This window comes from Mauremys reevesii, linkage group 5, assembly GCF_016161935.1.
Source record: "Mauremys reevesii isolate NIE-2019 linkage group 5, ASM1616193v1, whole genome shotgun sequence".
Lineage (NCBI taxonomy): Eukaryota > Metazoa > Chordata > Testudines > Geoemydidae > Mauremys > Mauremys reevesii.
Window position 1 is genome coordinate 85354334 of NC_052627.1, and position 21306 is coordinate 85375639.

The 21306-nt window shown below is 39.7% G+C and overlaps 1 protein-coding gene across 5 annotated transcripts in view; it reads right to left on the minus strand.

Moving 5' to 3' along the window:
* Positions 1 to 21306, minus strand: part of TUSC3 (tumor suppressor candidate 3) — a 307547-nt gene that overhangs the window by 264710 nt on the left and 21531 nt on the right. For 4 of the 5 annotated variants that reach the window (XM_039542533.1, XM_039542532.1, XM_039542536.1 and 1 more), the window contains exon 1: positions 16070 to 16202. The exons of the other annotated variant lie outside the window; for it this stretch is intronic. In XM_039542533.1, the coding sequence (XP_039398467.1) occupies positions 16070 to 16186 (117 nt within the window). In that variant the 5' untranslated portion in view covers positions 16187 to 16202. Of the gene's footprint in view, positions 1 to 16069; positions 16203 to 21306 lie in introns of those variants that run through there. 5 annotated transcript variants of the gene reach the window in all.

Below are 21306 nucleotides of genomic sequence, written 5' to 3' on the forward strand. Positions count from 1 at the left end.
GCTGAAGGCCTGGAATGGTTCACAGGCCTCTCTCTCTCTCTCTCTCTCTGGGATCAGAAAGTAAATAAAATGAAATAAAATCCCTTCCCTCAAAACTCTTCAGGAATTTCCACTATGGCACCCAACTAATAGTGAACAAACTTAGAATACTATCAAGTTCTCGTGAAAAGGATCCCTAATGAGGGTTGGGAAAAGGTTACAATGCAAGACGGAAGATTGTTTGATGGATAAACTACTACCAATGGAAACATTTAGAGAGGTGTCCTCTGCTCAAGAGATAAAGAAAGAGAAGGAACAGAAAGAATGAATATGGACACAGCTCTTTGGATGGAATTATATATATATCTCAATATCATACAATCTAGGTGTATCTGATAAAGATACCACTTACAGACATGAAAGTGATCTCAAAGTTAAGCCACATCACTCTTAGCATTGATGTCTGGAGTACTCCATTTTCTTTCCAGTGCATCCTAAGTAAGCAAAAGTTATCTGATGAACTTTTAGTGGAATTTTGAAAAGCCTCTAAGTGACCTAGAAGCACAAGTTTCATTAACGTTCAATAGTATTTATGCTTCTAAATCACTTAGATGCTTCTGAAAATTCCACCCTCAAAATGTAATAGTTTTTCCTATTAAATCTGAAGATTTAAATCTAGTAGAAAAATAGCGCAAGATCATTTTACAATGTTTCTTAAAGAAAAGGTTACTACTATATAGGAGGAGGAGGAGGAGATTTTCTAATTCTAAATGGAATGCCTTGATCTAGCATAAATCTTTTGAAGTTGGCAATGCTACTAAATGAGTCAATATTTAATACAATTAGAGCAATGCAATATAAAAACATTTTAAAAGCTATCCATTTCCTGTTATATTGGTTTTGCCTTTTTTTAATCTGTGCTTTGTTAATCTACCTGCACAATCAAGTTTACAATCAACCCACTGCAAAACGCCTTTTGTCTTTGCATCCAAACTCAAATAAGCACCTTGCAGAAAGGTCAGGAGTCCTTTGTGGATCTTCATAGGGCCAGAGTCTACAACTCTTACTCCAAAATGGACTTCAGTGGAACTACTCATGGAACAAGCTACTATTCAGCACGAGGGTGGCAAAATCTGGTCTCTAATGAGTATGGAAGAGGGGAGGTGCAGTAGAAAGTTGCTTGTTAATGGAGTTTATACACGTTTATAAAGCAGTAACAGAAGTTCTGTTTAAGACACATGGTTGTTCGCAGATAAGAAGTTATCTTATCAACATTAGTCATCCATCACCAGGAAAATCAATCTGCTTTGCACTGATTTTTTGCAATGCCCTACTACTAGATCCATAGATAGCAAGAAAGCTCGCTGAAGGTTCAATGACAGTATAAATAGGGGCTGAAAATCTTTTTAGCATCTTTTGGAAATAAAGTCAGAAATGTACAACAGATCTACCACTAATTAGAGTTCTAACTATTGTGACAAATGTGAAAAGTAAAACATTGCAGTTAATGTCATATTATCCAATTAATGCCTTCCCCAAATTCTACTGAAATCTGATTGCTGGGAGTACAAAGAAAACATTTTAATAGATAGATTAGATAGCTATGTGTGAGATTCTGGGGTGCAGTTTGCAAGGGAATACCCTCATTTTGCCTAACCAATGAAAGTTAGTCTAAACAAAGGTCCCTGAAAAATCCTTATATCTTAATCCCCAAGTCTTTTTTTTTTTACAGTAGTTTTCTGTTCATATATCCCCCTTTACTTATTTCACCTCTCAGCAACAAATTGCTTCTTCTACGTAGTCATCGGTGCCACTCCATGTTCATAGTGTAGTCTGATTTTTATATTTGGGGGGGCAAGGGGTGCGGTGGTGAGGTGAAGCAGGGATCCATGTGTGGGAGGATGGGGCTCTGGATGCAGAGGATGAGGCTCGGCAGTATAGGGATTCAAGTCCCGGGGCAGGGGCTTGACGAGGGCAGTGTGAACGCAGAGGGCTCAGTGGAGGAGGTTCTGGGTGTGGAATGGGCTCCAAATGCAAGGAGGTTTGGTGGACGGGGTTGGGGGGGCAGTTCCCATACAGTGACCCTCCCATCTGCGGCTGAGGAGTGATGGGGGCAGGAAGTGGGGAAGGAGTACAGAGCTTCCTGCAGCCAGGGAGGTTCCTGGGTGTGGGTCTGAGTTCCACTCACTTACCTGGGCTGTACACTGCACAGACTCTTGGAAAGCAGCTCTGCCACCTGGCTTTCCTGGGTTGCTGCTTTCCTGCCCTCCCCTTACACAAACCATCAGAGGGAAACCAAAAAGCTAGGAGAGAACATCTGACTGACTCCCCCCACCAAGGTTCCACTGTGCTCACCTAGGGGTCCAATGGAGAGGTGGGCAAGCAGCAACACCAGTTGCGGTGTGTCTGATGGTCAGTTTACCCACATGGTCTGTGCAGTGAGTCAACAGACGCTGCTCCCTTACACAGCCCACATGGGCAAACTGACCAGCAGGCACAGAGTGCCCTCCCCACCTGCCCCCTTGCAACATTACTCCACAGGGAGGAAGCAGGGCTAAGGGACAAATCTGAGCACTCCTCCCACGCATTGCCTCTACGACATATCCAGTTTGGGGGAGAAATACCCCCCATCTTCCCCCAAGTCCATGTCTGTTTTACCAAGTGGCCGTCAATCTGTTCTTCAAAAGTTCCTCTTGTCCAGGGAAGAAGCAGCCGGAATCCACATTAAATCATCAGACCAAGTGTTGCATTAGAACATGGAGAATCTTAAAGGATGCTGGTTTTTGTAGCCAGATCCAGAGATATAAGGTTTATACTAATCACAACACTCTCCAACTAGAGCTGTTAACAGAATATTATGCTAAGTTCTAGAGCTTTTAGGCTGCATCGACAGGATTATACACTGTCTATTTCAATAAAAAGAAGATGTCACTGCACATATTCAAGCACTTCATTTGAGGGTAAATGGCCTTTGAGACATTCTCTAAAGATTCACAGTTCGCACATCACAACATCTACCTGCTCAATGTAGCTTAGCCATTGTTTCTTCTTCCTCCCCACCACTCCCTCCAACATTGTATGGCATGTAATCTCCCTTGAAGCAACCAATTCTCTAGATCAGCATCTCCGAAACTTTACTGATTTACATACCATCTTCTAAAAATAAAAATTGTTGCGAAGTGAACAGATAGAACATCAAGCTCCGGTACCAGAGTTTGGGAACTTCTTCTACATAGTCTGTTACAGATTTATAAGAAACCTTCATCAGAAATATGCAAAAAAAAAAATACCCCCAAAAACCAGAAACAAAATAAAACAGAGCAGCAGTCAAAACAGAGATTCCTTAAATATCTAAGTGTAAATATGAATCTGCACTGGAACTAGAAGTATATTCAGATTTAGTTACAGTTTACAAGGAAGAGATAAGAGGAGAAAAGGAGAACCATGATGAGTTCATGCTAGCCAAAGAAATGAAAAGGAATAAGAAAGGATTCCACAAATATTTTGGCAGTCTTAGGCAGGACAGAGGCAATAGGAGAGAGAAAGAAGGCCTATTAGTAAGTATGAAGGAAGATTTATGGTGATCGAAGTTGCTAAGTGCTACTGCTTAAAGATCTAATTTTCTAAACAAAAACAAGCAAGCAAACAAAAACAACAAAAGAGAAACAAGGACATTCTTGCACTAGTTATTCATTAGCTCAAGCCACATGCCAGGAAATGCCTCTTCTTTGATAGCTCAGCTCTGGATTCGGATCTGAATTTTAGGTTTAGGCCCCTCCCTACTATTGATAGGAAACAGGTCAGAAAATATTTGAAGAGACTATATACGTAAGTCAGTACCTTATGGGATGCAGTGTTAAGGGAACTACCTAATTAATTTACTGAGCAGTTGTCTATTTTGCACAGTCATGGAAAAGAGGGAAGGGACCAAAGGATTTTGTAAAAACTACTAAAAAGAAAAATGAGTAGGCTTGGAAGGATTAATTTTTTTAATTGGTGAATGTCGGCAAACATTGATTTCTCTGTACATACGCACAAACAGATGAAAGAATATTTTCATCCATAATAACTGAAATTTACAAATAGGTAAAGTAAGAAAAATGCTGCTTGATAGCTTAGTTTGATTTATGGTTATTTACTTTGTATATTGACATGTGATGTTGAGAATTTGTAATGTTATGGTTATAAATCTTTAACTTTTTGAATCTCAACATCAGTCATTAAATTGTCTGAAACTTATACAACTCTCTGCAACTGAAAATTGAAACAGATAAAAATTAAGTTGTTTAAAAATAAACACTGATATTGTCCAAATGTTTAAGTAAAAATAGAATTCTGTTAAGCCTACAAAGCTGTTACCAACATTTTTAGAAGTTTTTAAAGAGTGATCTAGCAATTATATAGTAACCAAATTACAATCCCAAGAAAGATCATTCAATTTTAAGAGAACAATATATGTAAGGATTTGCAAAATAATATATCCCAAAGGAACAGACATGGAAATGATTGTGAAAGCCACAAAATCAGGCCAAATTAACTGGCACACTTTTCCCCTATAAAATTATTAGAAGGAAAAGTAGTAGATGAAATATTTCGACATCAGTGAACATTTTTGCTATATTCGTTCAAAAAAAAAAAAAAAAAAAAAAAAAACACTTTGTAAATACAATCAAGTTGGCTTGCATCCGAGCACTCATTTGTTAAAACTTGCAGAGACAGTAGAAAAAAAAACTTAAGTGCAGGGATTGGCACTAAATCCAGTTTTATTGAACATTTTCATTAGTAATCTAGAAAAGGAAACAAACTGCACTGCTATCAATCAACTTAGGAGTTTTGCAGGTACCACTTGGGACAGAATTATTAAACAGCAACTTGGAGATTAGAAACAAAGGTGAAAAATAAAGCTCAACTTCCTGTTCCTGGGATGTTTGCTTCTATGGCCCCTCCCTATGCGAGCTTGACTTCCTGTATTTGTGAAGGAGAGATGGGGTCTCCTATACTCTTTTACAGCAACATATCAAATAAACTAGTACGATTATGAACTAATGCACGATTATGCATATAAACATGTATTAGGTGATAAAATAAGGAAGCAATATTGCATTTCTGTAGCACAAGTGAGATCACACCAAATATTACTGTGATCAGTACCTCTGTGCTACAAAGATGGTAATACATTGTATGAGAATTTGAAGAAAAAGACTAAGAAAACTGAAGTGATGGGCTAGAGAAATTGTGAGGTTAAGAACCACAACCATTTAAATAAAGGAAGATTTCAAGGTATTCCAAAATGGTGTTAAAGGGCAAGAAATATAAAGTCCCACTAGTAAGTTCTAAAGGTTGGGAACAGCCTCACTGAGAATGATGGAAACCTCATTACTTCAGCAATCAAAACAGACTACACAAGACACTAGAGAAAATAGTGTTCCGAACAAGTCTGCATTGGGAGGGAAGTTAGACTCAATCTCTACGTTATAGGATTCCTTAATGTGACCAAAGTAGAGCCACTTAGTATTCTAGCTCTTCCATACAATAATTAATTCAGCATGAAAGAAGTACTAACGTGTTAATGTATTTGTTTGGGTATAGCAAACTTTCTATATGGTGGTAATAGCATGCAAAAATATGACTTCATCCACTTCAAATCCTGCTTTGAGGACCACTGTACACAGGGTAAGTCCAAATGTAATTTAATACTTAACTTCACCATGGCATCTCATCACTGTAAAATTTCAGCATGAAAAAAACAAAGATTAAATTCACTATATGTTACAGAAGGCAGAAAACCAATGAACTGTACATAAAGATAAAAGTCTAATCTCCTCATGCCTACCTAAATTATCTTAGATCTCAGTAAAGTGGTCCACAAAGCATACAGTTAAACTAGTTACCAAACTAAAATGTTACTTTACCCAATGAAATGCATCCTTCATACAAATAAATAGTTCTGTTCAAATGATATTATTCAGTCTGAAGCCTCTAAGCAATAAGTCATCCAACAACATATACGTTTTCCCTATGGCTATGCAGTCTAATCCATCTAAATAAGATTTATCCATAGCATTTAGTACTAGAGCAGATACAATCCATATATTTCATGCACGTACATAGGAAGTGCTGCATAAATGGTTGTAGAACAGAGTGGTAGGAAAGATCAATTAAGTTGCTGATCTGTCTATGGCATGATGTTGCCAAATGGAAACATCCAGGACAGAAACAAAGTTTCAGCAATCTAATTACATGAGTGTTATCAGGCTGCTCTAGGCATTCTTTACTTCATATCCTGTACACAACAAATAAGACGGCTTTACATTTTTCTGAAATAATTTATTTAGACAAGAACTGCCCAGTTATATATGCCGCATTTTTACAACATCTCCATTACAGAGGTTTAAGTGGGGTTGTGCTGCACCCATGAATGAGGGGAAAAAGGAATTGTTCCAGCAGGCATATTTATTTGTTTTTCTCCTTTGTTTTGATGGGCTAGAGAGCAACATTTAGAATTACATTCAAATAATTTTACTGTGCATTTTTAGACATAGCTTATTTTGGTTACTTTCCGCAAAATTTCAAGACAGCAAACTTCAAGCTTTGAGTCTTGATTTGAAAACAGTGTCTTCCTTCCAATGTAAAATAAAATAAAAGCCAAGTTACACAAATTAATATATTCCTCCACTTTGCAGTCAAGACCCTGAGCGTCTTTTCACAAAGGTTCAAGATTTCCCACATCTTAGGTTGTAAAAAACGGTCCCCTACCTTTTCATAACTGTTGTTCTTCAAGAGGTGTTGCTCATGTACATTCCATTTTAGGTGTGTGCGCACCCATGTGCACAGCTGTTTGGAGATTTCTGCCTTCACTCTATCTATAGGGCCAGCTGTGGCACCATCTGGAATGCCCCTCTCATGTGATGGTATATCAGGCGCCACCGACCATGTGCCCTCTCAGTTCCTTGTTGCCGGCAACTCCAAGAGGGGTAGGATGGCAGGAAAAGGAATGAGCTAACAGAAACCCCCTTAGTCCCAGCACATCAAGTGGCAGTCCTATCTCTGAGCCAGTTTTCTCTGCCAGCTTGGGACTTCAGTGCCCTGTCTTGTTGACCCAGACACACTAGTCTGCTGCAAATACAGACCCAGGTCTGAACCACATTCCCCAAAAGCTGCAGACTTAACTGAAAACAGCTTAAGAAGTGCTCATCTCCAGCACCCAGATACCCAGTTCCCAATGGCCCCCTTTTGCCTTCAGAACTAGCAGGAGTAGAATCCTCTTCCTTCCACGTTCCGAGAAACCTCATCCACTGCCCCCCAGGCACAGGAGGTTTTTGAATTCCTGAACGAGGAGTTGCTCATGAGAAGGATCCCTGAAGAAGGACAGTCAGCTATAAATTGCAGGGTGTAGCCCAAAGAAACTGTATCAAGCACCCAGCGGTCTGAAGTGATACGAGACCAGGCCAACCGGAAAGGGCGGAGGCAGTTGAGGAAGGAGGTGAGTGGATACAGTACCTTGCTGGGGCATTGTCCTCGAGCGCACCCTCAAAATGACTACTTCTAGCCTCCCTGCCTTCTGGGGCGGGGGGGGGGGGGGCGGTCAGGTTGGGCAGCCGAGCAGGAAGAGGACAGAGGAGTGTCAGATCTCCAAGAGCAAATGGAATTCATCCCAGCTGTTTAGAGAATTAAACTAAAAATGGCTCAGTCACTATCTTTTGTTTTTGTTAATAAAAAAAGCTCATGAAAGATAGGAAGGGTTCCAAAAGTTTTGAAGGCCAATGAAGTACCCATATCTATCAATGCAGGGAGATTCTGGCAGCTGTAAAGCTGTTTGATTTTCTTGCGTGCAGTTAGCTTCAATACCAGAGAAAAATTAGATTTCTTCATAAAAGGGTGAAATTTGCTAGCAACTTAAAAACATCAGGAACTATGTAATTACTAAGATGGCTTTATGAAAAACAGCTATTTAACATGCAAAGCCAAGGTTTTGTCAGAGGACAGGTTTTCCCGGGAAGGATAGAGGGAAGCAATGGCTGTGATTCCTATTTTTTTCCAGCTCATAATTTAAATCACAAGTTTCACAATATTTGTTGTTTTTCTTAAAACCCCAGCTCCTGAATTTCTGCAATTAGAGAATCTTAGCTTCCATTTTTTTTTTTTTACACAGTCTAGCTCTCAAGAGAAAAATCTGGAGAAAAGGAAGAAAACATAACTCAAGTGTACTCTAAAGGCTCAAAGGCAAATAAAAGCCAAATCAATAAATAGAATCTCATGATTTAACCCAATCTTTTGATTTTTTAGGGACCCGACTCAAGACATTTGAGCATCTGGAATTGGTAGAACTGGATGCCCGCCCCCCACCTGCTGGGTTAACAAAGCCATATGAAATCAAAAAGTTTCATAGATGTTAAAGTGAGATTCAAATACTGGAAGAAAGCTGGGTGGAAGGGACTATAACACACTGAAAAGAGCCCTTCCCCACCACATTTCCAACAGCAACTTATATCCTGTACTTAAATGGCGACTCTTTCCCTAAAAATATGTAAACAGCTCTCCATATCCAGCACACCCCTCCTTCCTATCTCACTTCTTCCATCTTATCCACAGCTTTAGCTCTCCACTGTTGGTAGTCTGTTTCCACAGTTGGTTGCTAGCAGAAGAGAAGGGACATACACTGAAATTACCACACTTGTATAAAGCATACGAGGGTATACACCATTTTCAGGCTACTTTTTGTTCTTTTTACCTCCTAGTACTTACCTTAATTTTTCATATAAGCCTATAGAGTGTTCGACTGAAAAGCTCGACAAACACAAGCAAAGCCCATTAAGTCACACCATGTACTCCACAAAGCACTCGAATTATTTCTACAGTTGTAAAGAAAAAACATAAAATCGAATGCCATAGCTTCCAATATTGTATAGCTACAGGAATCCAACACTGCAATTTATGACACTGTAAACACCACACATAGAACAAGAATGGAATACTTGAGGACCCAAAGTTTTATAGAAAGGTCTTCTATGTCCAAGCTTGCAGTTACTCTGATATACAGGAAAGAACGCTTTAGACCTTTCAAGATCAGTGATGCTCAACAGCATCAGAAAAGTGGTAGGATCATTATGGTGAAAAAGGAAGAGCTCCACATGCTTTTTTGAAGACAAAGCAATAACAACCTGAGCAATGACTGAATCTAAGCTAATGACTACACTTGGAGCTGGGAGAGTGGTTCCCAGCTCAAGCAGGCATACTCAAGCTAGCACGCTAAAAATATTAGTGTAGTCTCTGTATCAAAGACAGCAGTATGCAGCAGCCCTGAATGTGTGTCTGTAAGGTCTAGGAAGTGCTTAATTTGTGCCAGGCTGAGCCCCAGAACCTCTATACTTGGCAGTTCATAGCCCCGGCACCTTTGGGCTTGCTGCATCAGTTATGAAAGTAAAAAAAATTGCTTGAGCCTCAGCACCTCTTTCATTACAAATTAAGCATTAGGTCTGGGTGAGTCTGTACTCAGGGCAGCGAGCCTGTGCCACTGCTCATGCTACTGTGGATACACTACTACATTTAGTGCACTAACACAAGTATTTCTACTCGAGCTGGGAATCACACTCCTAGCTCCATGTGTAGACGTAGCCTTAGTGTACTAATTGATACAAAAAGAAAAGATTACATGAAGGTATTTTATAGTTAACTTTTCATGTAAGAATCACTGCTTAAGTGTCTTTATTAGGTACTACTTTTTAAATGGAGAGTCTGAATTTGATCATTATTAATCATAATTACTTCACACTGAGTAGTAGTATTACAGTACCGCTGAAAGCCCTCAGTATACATTATGGCATTATTGTGGTGGGCACTATATGACCACATTAAGAGACAATCCCAGCCCTGAAAAGTCTATACTCTAAACCAGTGGTCTCCCGACCCCCAGTTTGAGAACCCCTGGGCTAAACGTTTGTCTAACTTTGTCCATTTCAAGCAAAAGATTTGTGAAAGAAAGATTGAAAGAAAAAAAAAAGCATTTTGATAAGCTTAAAATGGAATGTCTTGACTTTGGAAACATAACATTTCAATTATCTCTATCAAATGTCAGTAAATATTATATATATATATATATATAAATATAAAAAATAAAATCAGATTAAAACATTTAGATTTACCAGAAGTGACTCTTTAAAAAAAAAATCTCATTTCAGTTCTTGCTTTTGTTCCATTTCAGAACTGAAGGAAAAATCAGATTTTCAACATTCCCCTTGAAATGAAAAATTCAGTTTCCACCCAGCTCTAATATATCTATTTTCATTAAAGTACATGACAGCAAAAGTAGTGTACAGTAAGCAATTCTCAACTATAATAAAAGTTATGGTAATGGGAACCCTAATGCTAACCTATCTAGTTCACGGTGTCTACCAGCAAGAAGAGTTGAGCAGCACTGACAAAACCCAGAGATTGTGTCATGAGCTGTATAATAGCGTTCTATAGCTGCAAATAGAAGTAGGCTCCAAATATGAACATCTAGTCCAGAAGTAACAATATAAACAACCAAAGATAAACATACAGTTAGAGAACGCAGCTCACGTACCAATTTTAATCAGATGTTTCTTGGCTGCAACAGAGAGGTGTTGAAGTAAATTACTGCATTCCCATAGCAGTTCTGCAAATAACTCCAGTATTAGATTTAAATGATTGCGATAAGGACCAATCCCACTACTTCTAGCACAAGAGAATATGCAATGAATAGAAAAGCATGTTCCCCAACAGAATATTGAAGTAAAAGCCTCCCTATGGAGGCTGATGAGTTACTACCCCTTGGGCAGGCGTAGCATGCATGAAGCACAATATGGCTCTCAAACACTAAATGTATGCTTACTGAGTAATGGTGACTGAAGAAAAGGACAACATGGTCAAAAAGCAAGATATTTTGTCCCTCAAGATTTAGCAATTTATAAGACTTTATACTATTTGTGTTTAGACTAATAAATGTTGAGACTACATGCATAAAGATTGATGTACGGAAACCAAGGTATCTCACATTTTAGACCGTTGTCTTGCATTAAAATTTTTCAGCAACTCTGAAATCAGCATATTACTACCACCATTTAGCCAACATCTGTTCAAATGAAAAGTAATAAACATGAGAAAATATCTTTGAGTTTTCATTCAGTATATAAAAAAATCCAGCTAATACATTTAAAATGAATGTGAGTGAAATCCTGAGCCCAATGAAGTCAATGGCAAAATCCCCATTGATTTCAAAAGAGCAGGTTTTCCACCTTGTATGATTTATTACAAATACATTTTTCTATGTATCTAGGCATAACAACCAAAAATAAGTGTACAATACCATGCGAGTCACATTTTTCTATGTATCTAGGCATAACAACCAAAAATAAGTGTACAATACCATGTGAGTCACATTATCTATGTCTACTATACAAGTTCCTTCACAAAGAATAGGCAAAAGTAAATTGTACCTGAAATAAAATTGTATTGTATCAACTTCCATTACTTCCTGAACTATGAGTCTGTATACAATTTCTCACTGGAAAACTCCCATTATGAACCAACCAAGTTAAAATATACATCAAGCATTAAAACACTTAGTTTGTGGAGACTAAGATTTGCTTGCTGGGATGAAGTATTTTATTACTGATCAAGATACAGATTGTAGTAATAGTGACTTTAAAAAAAAATCATTTTATTTATGGGCCTCATTTTCCAAAGTACTCTATCTTGTGCAGTCATTTGCTCATGTGCAAAGTGAAAGGAAAGTGAATCTAAAAATACCTGCCATTCGTATTTAATAATATTTACACCCACTTTACTCTCACTTTGCACAGAGCAGACAACTGCACATAGTGGAAGGTGGTAGAAAATGAGACATTCATCTTTAATCTTAAGTGATAGGGAAGATTGTTAGGTGTTCAGAGATTCTTCCCTCCCAAATATAGCCTTCTTCCCACCATAACTGTGTCTATTTTCCATGCAGTATCAGCTAATGAATCTCAAGACAGATAGGAATCATTAACAGAAAATGCTTAGGATGATGTCAAATTCAACAAGCTTACAGGCCATCACATAGAATTTAAATGCATTTTACTCAAAGTTCAGGTCATTACAGACTAGACAAACTAAATCTGCTAGCTTTTCACATCATTATTTATTGTAAACTATCCAAGTGCAGGAAATATGAGCAGTGAATACAATCATAAATGCTTTTCTAGAGATGCCCCATGTTTTTTAACCAGCATCACTATTTAACATGATTTGGTTTTCAAGACAGCTATTTTAATGACTACTGCAAAGCAAAGCAAAGCAAACCAAACCAAACATGGCCGTAATTATATTTACAGTATTCAGATGATTCTTTAATCCAAGACCAGCAAATCAGGCTAATAATTTACATTTGGAGAAAGTGTGGTTTGAGGTAAAGGTACTATATAACATGTGGGAATCAAGCCCCAAAAAGAAGTTTCTCCCAACTAAATTAATTCTCATATGTGAGCCAGCATAGGAAGTTTCTATCTTGTTCTCCACTCTAGTCACTTTCCAAGAAGTTCTCTCTTTATCCCTTATTACATATTGGATTTTGTGCATGTGTACAGAGGAGGGCCTGCACCTTTCTATTTGTCTCATCAGTTACAGATAGTCATGATGTACATAATACAGAACAGCACATAGATTATTAGTAATGAGCTCAATGCAGCAAAGGAATAAGAATGTACTTATAGAAATATGCAACCACTGCAAAAACATACCATTTATAAAACTCAGCAATAAGGGTTATATTGGCTGGCAAGTTATCAGCTAACACAAATTCTTTCCCCCATTGTTAGAATTTAAGAACTCAAATATTCAACTTTAAAACATTTGCATGCCAGCTTAAAAACTGTATATAATTTATGCAGGAAAAGATTAAATTGCTGGATTCTGATGTACTAAAATAGCAAAAATATTTTATAATTTCTTTCACAATAACTTTAGGCAATGATTCTTTGCCAATAAGCTATTAGACCATCAGCATCTTAGTCTTCTCTATTTTCCTCCACTCACACTTTCCCTCAATAGCTGCCCTCTCTTCAGTAGATCATATGATTCACACGTATAACTCTACCTTCCTCTTCTTACCTCCTGCATTGCCATTCCTCTTCCTACCAGTCTCCAATCATGACTGAAGCTTTGCATCTACTTCCTGTGTGAACTCTAACCCCCTATGAAATCTATTTTCATACACTTCATGTAAACTGTCTTCCCTGCCAATACTTCTAATTCTTTTACTTCATGGAGCCCTTTTCCTAACATCCCACAAGCCCCGCTCCAACCAAGGTTTTACTGATTTTGCAAGTTAAAAACAAGTAATGCTACCCAGGGTAAATTGCTTCCTTTTACTCCTCCACCCTCTCTCTCTCTTCAGCTGAGGACCTGTGAAGTGCCTAAAGCGGTCTCATGTTCTCTTCCACTAGTCCCTAACCACTCAGCTTGACCTTCCTCTTGTTTATCCCACCTCTCCCCCCAAAAAACACAAAAAAAATTCTTCTGATCCCATTTCTCTCCTTCTGTGTTTTCAAACTCCTTGAGTACATATTTTATTTTTATTACTTCAATTTCCTCTCTACACCAGTATCTACCTCACTGAAATGGCTCTCAATCACCAACAACTTTTTCCTGACCAAATCACAAAGTTTATTTTCTCCATTACCCTCCTCCTTGATCACTCTGTCCTCATGGAGGCACAGTCCTCTTCATATATTTCCCCTTAAGGACACTCCTTCAGCATATCATTTGTTAGCTCCTTTCTTTGCAGGCTCCATTTTTAGGACATACATGCTCTAATTGCACTGTATCTGGACAAATAACTACATGGTTTCAATTCATGAGATTTGGTGCTGGATGAGGGGTGTTAAACTCTCAGTATATATTTACAGTAAATGCAGAACACAAAGTTAAGACACAATTAACAAAATGATGTCTTATAAATTTATATTAAAAATAAAAACATTTATATGGTTATGCTAGATTCTGGAAGTATGTACATTGTTGGGACAAATTCAACTCCAGTATAGGAGAAATCTGGAAGATGAAGGAAGAGATAGCAATTACAACAGTAGACATATCTTGTGAAGAGGGAGAGCACCATTGGCTAGAAGCAAGAAGGCTGAATAGAAGCTTTTGAGAGGAAAAGAGCAATAGCAACTTGTACTGTAGTACAAAATGGCTAACCAAGGCCTGGTCTACACTGGGGGGGAGTGTCGAACTAAGGTACGCGACTTCAGCTATGTGAATAGTGTAGCTGAAGTCGAACTACCTTAGTTCGACTGACTTACCCATCCTGACGCAGCAGGATCGAACTCCACGGCTCCCGCATCGACTCCGCCACCGCCGTTAGCGGTGGTAGAGTTCCGGAGTTGACGGGAGCGCGTCCGGAGTTTGAACTATCACGTCTAGATTAGACACGATAGTTCGAACTCCGAGAAGTCGAACGCCACCCGTCGACCCGGCAGGTAAGTATGGATCTACCCCAAGAAAGACTATCCGTTTGGATCCTGTTACTTGCCAACTCTGTGGTAAAATGGAGATGCACACGTATGTTACCAAAAGTGTTTCTCAAAGGCCACTTTGCTTTGAATTACCATTATTTTCTTATGAGGAAAAGAACCCATTTAACCCATTAAAAAAAAGTATGTTTTCATCCATCTTGCATGCGATGTGGCAGCTGTGCTACAAGTGTCAAAACATTAGTTGCAATGTTAGTATTTTACCGAGACACAGAAACAAACAAGTCCTAAAAACATATTTACTGTCTGAAAAAGACAAGCAAATATTTAAATCCAGAAAACATGGCTAATTGTAGCATCAGAAAGTTGAACCTACTCTATATTATTTGTTTCCTTTTCTCATGCTGGAAAGACCAACACTTTCCAAAAAAAGTGCCTAGAGTTAAGCTGCTAAATCGCTACTTAGATGTCTAAGTATTTTTCAGATTTCAGTGACTTACAAGGAACTGTTGGGTGCCCAGCACTTTGGAAATTGTTAAATTGATTTTGGTTTTAGTATTTTGTTTTTTAATCTCCTACCTCTCCCCCTCCCCCAAGTCTTTTATATGTTTAGAAGTATTTCTTTGATCTTTAGAACTGAGATTCAATGTACACACAAGCACACTGTGATTATTTTTGTGTTTGTCTGTCGGCATTACTTTCAGTTGAACAACAAACATATCCCATTCAATTTCATTATTCATACAACTAGGTCTAGTCAATTTCACAGTAGGGTCTCATGCAATAGCCCAAACAAATAGTGTAAAGCCAGTCCTCTTCCCCTGTTTTTAAAAAGTGATTTAATTGGGAAAAAGGCATATAGAACTATGCCTATTGACTTTATATTATTTATTCAAAAACTACATGTAGGGCCAAATTCAAAAGGACAGAACTTCTTTTGAGGCAAACACAGGGTGAAACAGTGTTAACAAGATAAAACTTCAACATTGTGAATGTAAAGTAAAATCAAAATTATCCAACATTCTGTTGTAATTAGTCCGGAGATGTGTCAGTTATCGATTTGCACACAATTAAGTCTTTTTAGAGAGGCCTGTTTTGCCAGTATATTAACAGACAAGTTTAAGGTGGTATTGCCATAGCTAGAACGAGTGCTGTGGCTCACCAATGTGCATGTTCCTACAGAGTGGGGAGAGGAAGCCCCCCAGGCGATGGGTAGCGGGCTGGGGAGCAATCCACGCCATGGTGGCAGCGCCTCGAGCAAGGTGGGAAGGAGTGGGGGGCTCACCCACGCAAGTGTTTCCGGGCTGCGGACCCAGGCGGCGACGGGGCACGAACGGCAGCGTGCACAGACCCCGGCGATGTGGGGGGAAGGTGGCGGGGCAGAGGGAGCCCCCGGAGCCCGAGGGAGGGAACAGCCCATCCCGCAACGCGAGTCCGGGAGGGGAGAGCGCGGCTGAGTCACGTGAACGACCCCCGCCGTCCCCGCATTCCGCGGCTGGGCCGCGCCTGGGCATGGGGCTCATAGGGCCGGGAGCGGGGAGCCTGCGGCGGGGCAGCCCCAGCCTGCTCCCCACCCGGGCCGGGGCTCGCCGGAGAGGAGCGAACGGTTCTACCTCCTTCTTCTTCTGTCCGCCCCCGAGCTGCACGCAGAGCAACAGCAGCACCAGGAGGCGGCAACTCCCGGCCGGCAGGTGCAGCAGCCACCGCGATGCCCTGGTACCCAGCGCCATGTTCCCTCCTCCCACAGCTCAGCCTCCTACTGGGCGCACCTGCCGCACCGTTATCCACCTCCTCCTCGCTGATTGGACGCAGACCCTGGCCAATCACAAGCGGCCTGCCGCACAAAGGCGATTGGGAAATGTAGTTCTTTCTCCCCCGGCCCTTCCCCTGCTTGGGGCACGACTCAGGCGCTCACGAGGGTGTCACAAACTCTTCGGGGCCACTCCCGAAGGTTACACTGAATAGGGCCTGATCCTGCCCAATGCTGAGCACCCTCAAGCCCCATTCATTGTGCAAACACACAGCTCCAACCAGAGGCAGCAGAGGATGAAGCTTAATAGAGGGGTGCTGGAACAATTTGTATAGTGGGGGTGCTGAGAGCCATAGAACCAAACTGTAAAATCTATATATAAGGGAAATCACTTCAAGCCAAGGGGTGGAGCAGCACCCCCACCAGCCCTAGTTCCAGCACCTATGTCTTAATATCACACCTGTCAAAAGGTCAAGCATCGCACTTGACACTCAGGCAACCTCCTGACCAAGCCAAGAGGGTAAAAACCAACCTGGTTACTACTTTAATATGGTCATCTAACAGCTGGTCTAAAGTCATCCATGAGTTGCAAACACTGGTGATTAAATGGCTGATGCACTCCCACAGTGAAAAGAACTACTATTGTTTCTGTCATCTCCTCCAACTTATTCTCCCAGGTCATCCTCATCACCTCAGTCTTGTCTAGTTTGACCTACCAGCAACTATCTTTCATCCGTAGATGACCTATTGACATTGTCTGAGGCAATGGATGACGTTGTTGTACTAGTCAAACAAGACAGATACACAAATTTGGTGTAATCAGCATATTGAAAATGCCATACTACCCTAACTCCCCTTTTTAACTTTCCTGATGGCCCCATGTACACATTGAACAGCCAGGGTGACAAAATGTCACCCTGGGTCACTCCACACTTGAGAGTCCTTCAAGAAGAGGTGTAATTGCCCTTGACTATCCACTGAGATCTCCCAGAGAAAAGAACAAAGCCACTACCAGGGAGCCTCATCCATTCTCACCAAGCTCCAGAGGCAAGTCAACAACACCCCATGAACAAACAGTATTGAAGACAATGAGTGAAGATAATTAGATCTTATAATATCAGAATGGAAGAGATAATTGACCAATGTAACAAATGCTGGTTTTGAGCCAAAGTCAGGTCTTCACCCAACTTGACAAGGATCAAGAAGATCAAAAGTATCTAGATACTGTGAAAGCGTCTCACTACAACTTTCCCCACAATCTTACTAAAAATAAGAGAAGTTACTAGATGAGAGTTGGCCATACGGTGTATGTCAAGGAAAGCTTCTCTGAGAGAATTGACAATTTCTACAAGCAAAGGACTTAGTACTATTAACAATGGATCCAGTATTTAGGACTGCTTATTAGTGTAATTTACATTCTTTTTACTTCTTCAACCACATAATTTCTGGACAAATTAAGTAAAACCAAGTTTAACACAAATCTCCCTAAGGGGCAGTTCCTTACAACTCAACATTTTGCTAACTATCTTCATGTTTTCTTTTTTTAAAAAACAACTTTTTCAGGTAGTTTTAAGTCTGGGTGCCAGTGTTGCATCAGAGCCCATTTTAATGAATTGCACCTATGTTTTCATGAAATGTTATATAAAATGTTACTAAATGGGATTGAGGAACCAAATAATTTATATCTACACCATTATTTAATACATTAAACACTGTTTTGTGCTCAAATATTTTTTGCATTGTTCAGAAGTTAACATTTTACTGTTATGCTGTATGTTATTTTAGAAAGACAGCATTAAACATATTAATCCATGTATCTGGGATGACTAGGAAAGCACCTGGTATAACCAAGAATTTTCTTTTTTTTTTAATTAGCTATGCGGTTCTCTATATTTGAGAGAGATACTAACTTAGGCTCTCCGATGTGTCTGATTCTGCAAAGATATTGCTCAGATAGGAGTGCCTCTTCTCAGGGAGATGCCAGGATTTTTTAGTCTTGTGGACAACTTTCAGTCTGTTATAAACAGAGCTATGAAAAAGAGAGACAAGGACATGAGCAGTGTAGAGAAGGGATTACTCCAAGCAACTAGTGTGAGTTTTGTGAAATAGGAAGTGTTCAAGAGTGTCAGGGGAGCATCCAGTTGTGCTGCACAGAGATCCGAGAGACTTTGGAAATAATATGAGTGTGAAGGGGAAACACAATGGAGGGAGCTGGAAGAAAAGCTAGGAGAGTCCGCTGAATGGTAGATACTGTTAGTTTAATAAGGGATCAGTGATCAAACAAAATTTGTCTTAGCAAGAAAGTATTATCATTGCACTGTGGGAGAATGAAAAAGCTGGACAAAACTGTAATTATAAAAATGTGTAATCAATTTCCTATCTTTCTTCATATTTAATGGGGTGCTGGTTTAGCTGTGTTTTTCATGGAGCACAATTTATCCGCAATTCAAGAGCATACCATCTTGTCATGGGGCAAACTCACTGCCCAAGCACCCCTTCATGCCAGGATGTGACATCGTACATTGTCTGGGAGCATAATGCAATAAGATCTGATTCTCTGGGCAAGTAAATAATAGAAAGGTAAGAGAGGTGTAATTTGATTAATAAAAAATGACAATCATAATCTCAATGGTATCCCCTTCAGCAGCATGGCAGGAGGGACTTGCTGCCCCACCCTGGCTCCCAGCTGCAGGTCCTCCAGTTGTAGAAATTTTGATAACCTTCCCGTAATTGAGGAAGTGCTGTAGGAAATGAGTTGAGTTAGGGTATCATTCGAAAGCCCTTTCTCCCATGAATATATGACAAACCTAGAACAGTTATGCAGAGATATAGACAGGAAAATACATTTTTTAAAATTGATTTTAATTATACTTTAACACAGGGAAGCATTGGTTACATTTAAAAAAAAAAAAGACTGACCTTTATTAATCCTAGGGAAGTTAGCCTTGACATGTAGGAGTGAAAAAATATTCAAAGTCTTTGCAAGTGTTATCTCTATCTCGGGCACCACTGCTAGACATTTTGTGACACTGATCCTCGTCCATACTGTACTCACACATCAGCATGAAGAAGCCAGCTGGCCAAATATCTGCAGGGTGGCGAGCATCTGATTAGTTGAAGGATTGATTTGGGAGTGCATGGTATTTAATACAATTGTTATGATCAGTCCATCAGTTCTAATACCTGATAGGGAGATGGTAGTTTGGGACATGCTCAATCATCACAGAGCCATTCTATTGCTTGATAATTTGCCCTTTTGATAGCAGGCATAAATGCACCCTTTAAATTCTTCTCCATTTGCCTGCTTCTTGGAAAACATACATGAAGGTAGTTCTGCATGTGTTGTTGGTTTTAAATGGTTAACTTGGCGTATGAATGTCTCCAGTGCATTTATGACCTCATCAGTCAGTGTCTCATTCCTTCTGAGCACCTTCTTAGCAAGAAGCGAGTCTTCACAGGCTGAATCAAATCTTTCCAATAGTGTCACAGCCTGAAAGGGTGTGGAAACCTGGCAGTATGGTGGCACAAAAACAGAATCTTGAAGAAGTCTTGGGTAGTGTCTTACAAAGAGAACTAGAACATCCATATATTTTGCTAAAACCCTGAGTTTAGTAGCACCTCTTTCTGTGGCTTTGATGGCATGCAAGATAATTTTAGTATCACCTTCCTCACAGGAAGTACAAACTCCACTGAACAGTGCGAGGCAGTAGCTTCATTACAGCATGTGACAACAAAATTCTTCGAGCTGTTCTTTACATGCTGGAACATTTTTCCTGTAAGGTAGTCAATTAACTGATTCCTCATGCGAGTACGAAACTGTTTTCTTCATTGTTACATTTGAGATGTTCATGGAGCCAATGATTTTGTATTGGACAGGAGCAAATACCATGAAGTCTCTTCTTTCTGAGTCTGATTCCTTTGCACGTGTGTCAAACAAGGTGGACTTCATGGTAAGTCCAGTATTTCCTCTGTTGATTCATAATGAAGTGTTCAGCCAACTCTCAGCAGGTTAATGGTTTCTAGTGTGTTGTGAGCATGTACCTCAGCCACTCAATTTATGATTGCTACACTGAAAGGCCTCTGCTAGTATAAGGTACTGATCACTTTTTCAGTGGGTGCTGGCTTAGGAAGTCAGTGCAAAGTGTGCGTTACTTTGCTTTTTTGCCTGGCAAATATGCATTGTTTCATTGCATTTGAACATTGATTGTGGTAACATGGAGAACTCATACTGTCCCACAGTTTTCTGTAGTTCAGCATCATGCTGAGATCTGGACACAACCAGGAGACAAGCAAACAATGATTTGTCTGTGGTTATCTCTGTAATAGTCACTGCCACCATCACTCTGACTTTCTTCTTTGCATACGAGCACAGTTTTAGTCTCTCTTCTTGATTGAAGCCTGTGGATAATTACTTGAATTTTGAAGGCTTCATACAAGTTGTGACCTAAAGTAGATAAAGAAGTCAGTCAAACAGATATCTCGTCACTGAAGACTACTTTTGTCATGATATTAGTGAGCTCCAGTCTGTCATACACAAATGGATTGCCAGTGAGAGTAAGCTCATCTTAGAGTTTGAAAATTGCCCCTTCTTGGCATTTAACGAGTCTAAATGGGGCTTGGTTACTTCTAGGGAAGTCATCTGAGCCATGTTTAATGTTTAGTTTGAAATTTGATGGTGTTCTGGGGTTGTCCGGTAAAACATGTGGATGCTGTATTATGCCCACACACTCCAATAACTTTATTTACTCTGTTTTTGTGTTTTAGGGCTTCATCTGAACCAAATGCACAGAAGAGAACTTTTATCAACCCAATGTCCTTTTTTAAATTCCTTCATTGTGTCAGGTTCAAACTTTTCTACACCTCTTATTTCAGCAAGGTACCAGGCAGTCATCGCAGAATAATTGGTTAAATCTAAAGCAATTTAAAAAAAAAAGTTTCAAAGTTTTCCAGTGCTGTGAGGTGCAAATTCACAACATTTAAGGTGCCAGTGAGCTTTTTGTTTAACTTGGTCCTCCACAGTTGTATTCTCCAAAGATTCAGCTACTAGTCGATACCCTTTGTCTCCCCACTGATGTCTAAAAATGATCAAAAACCACAGTA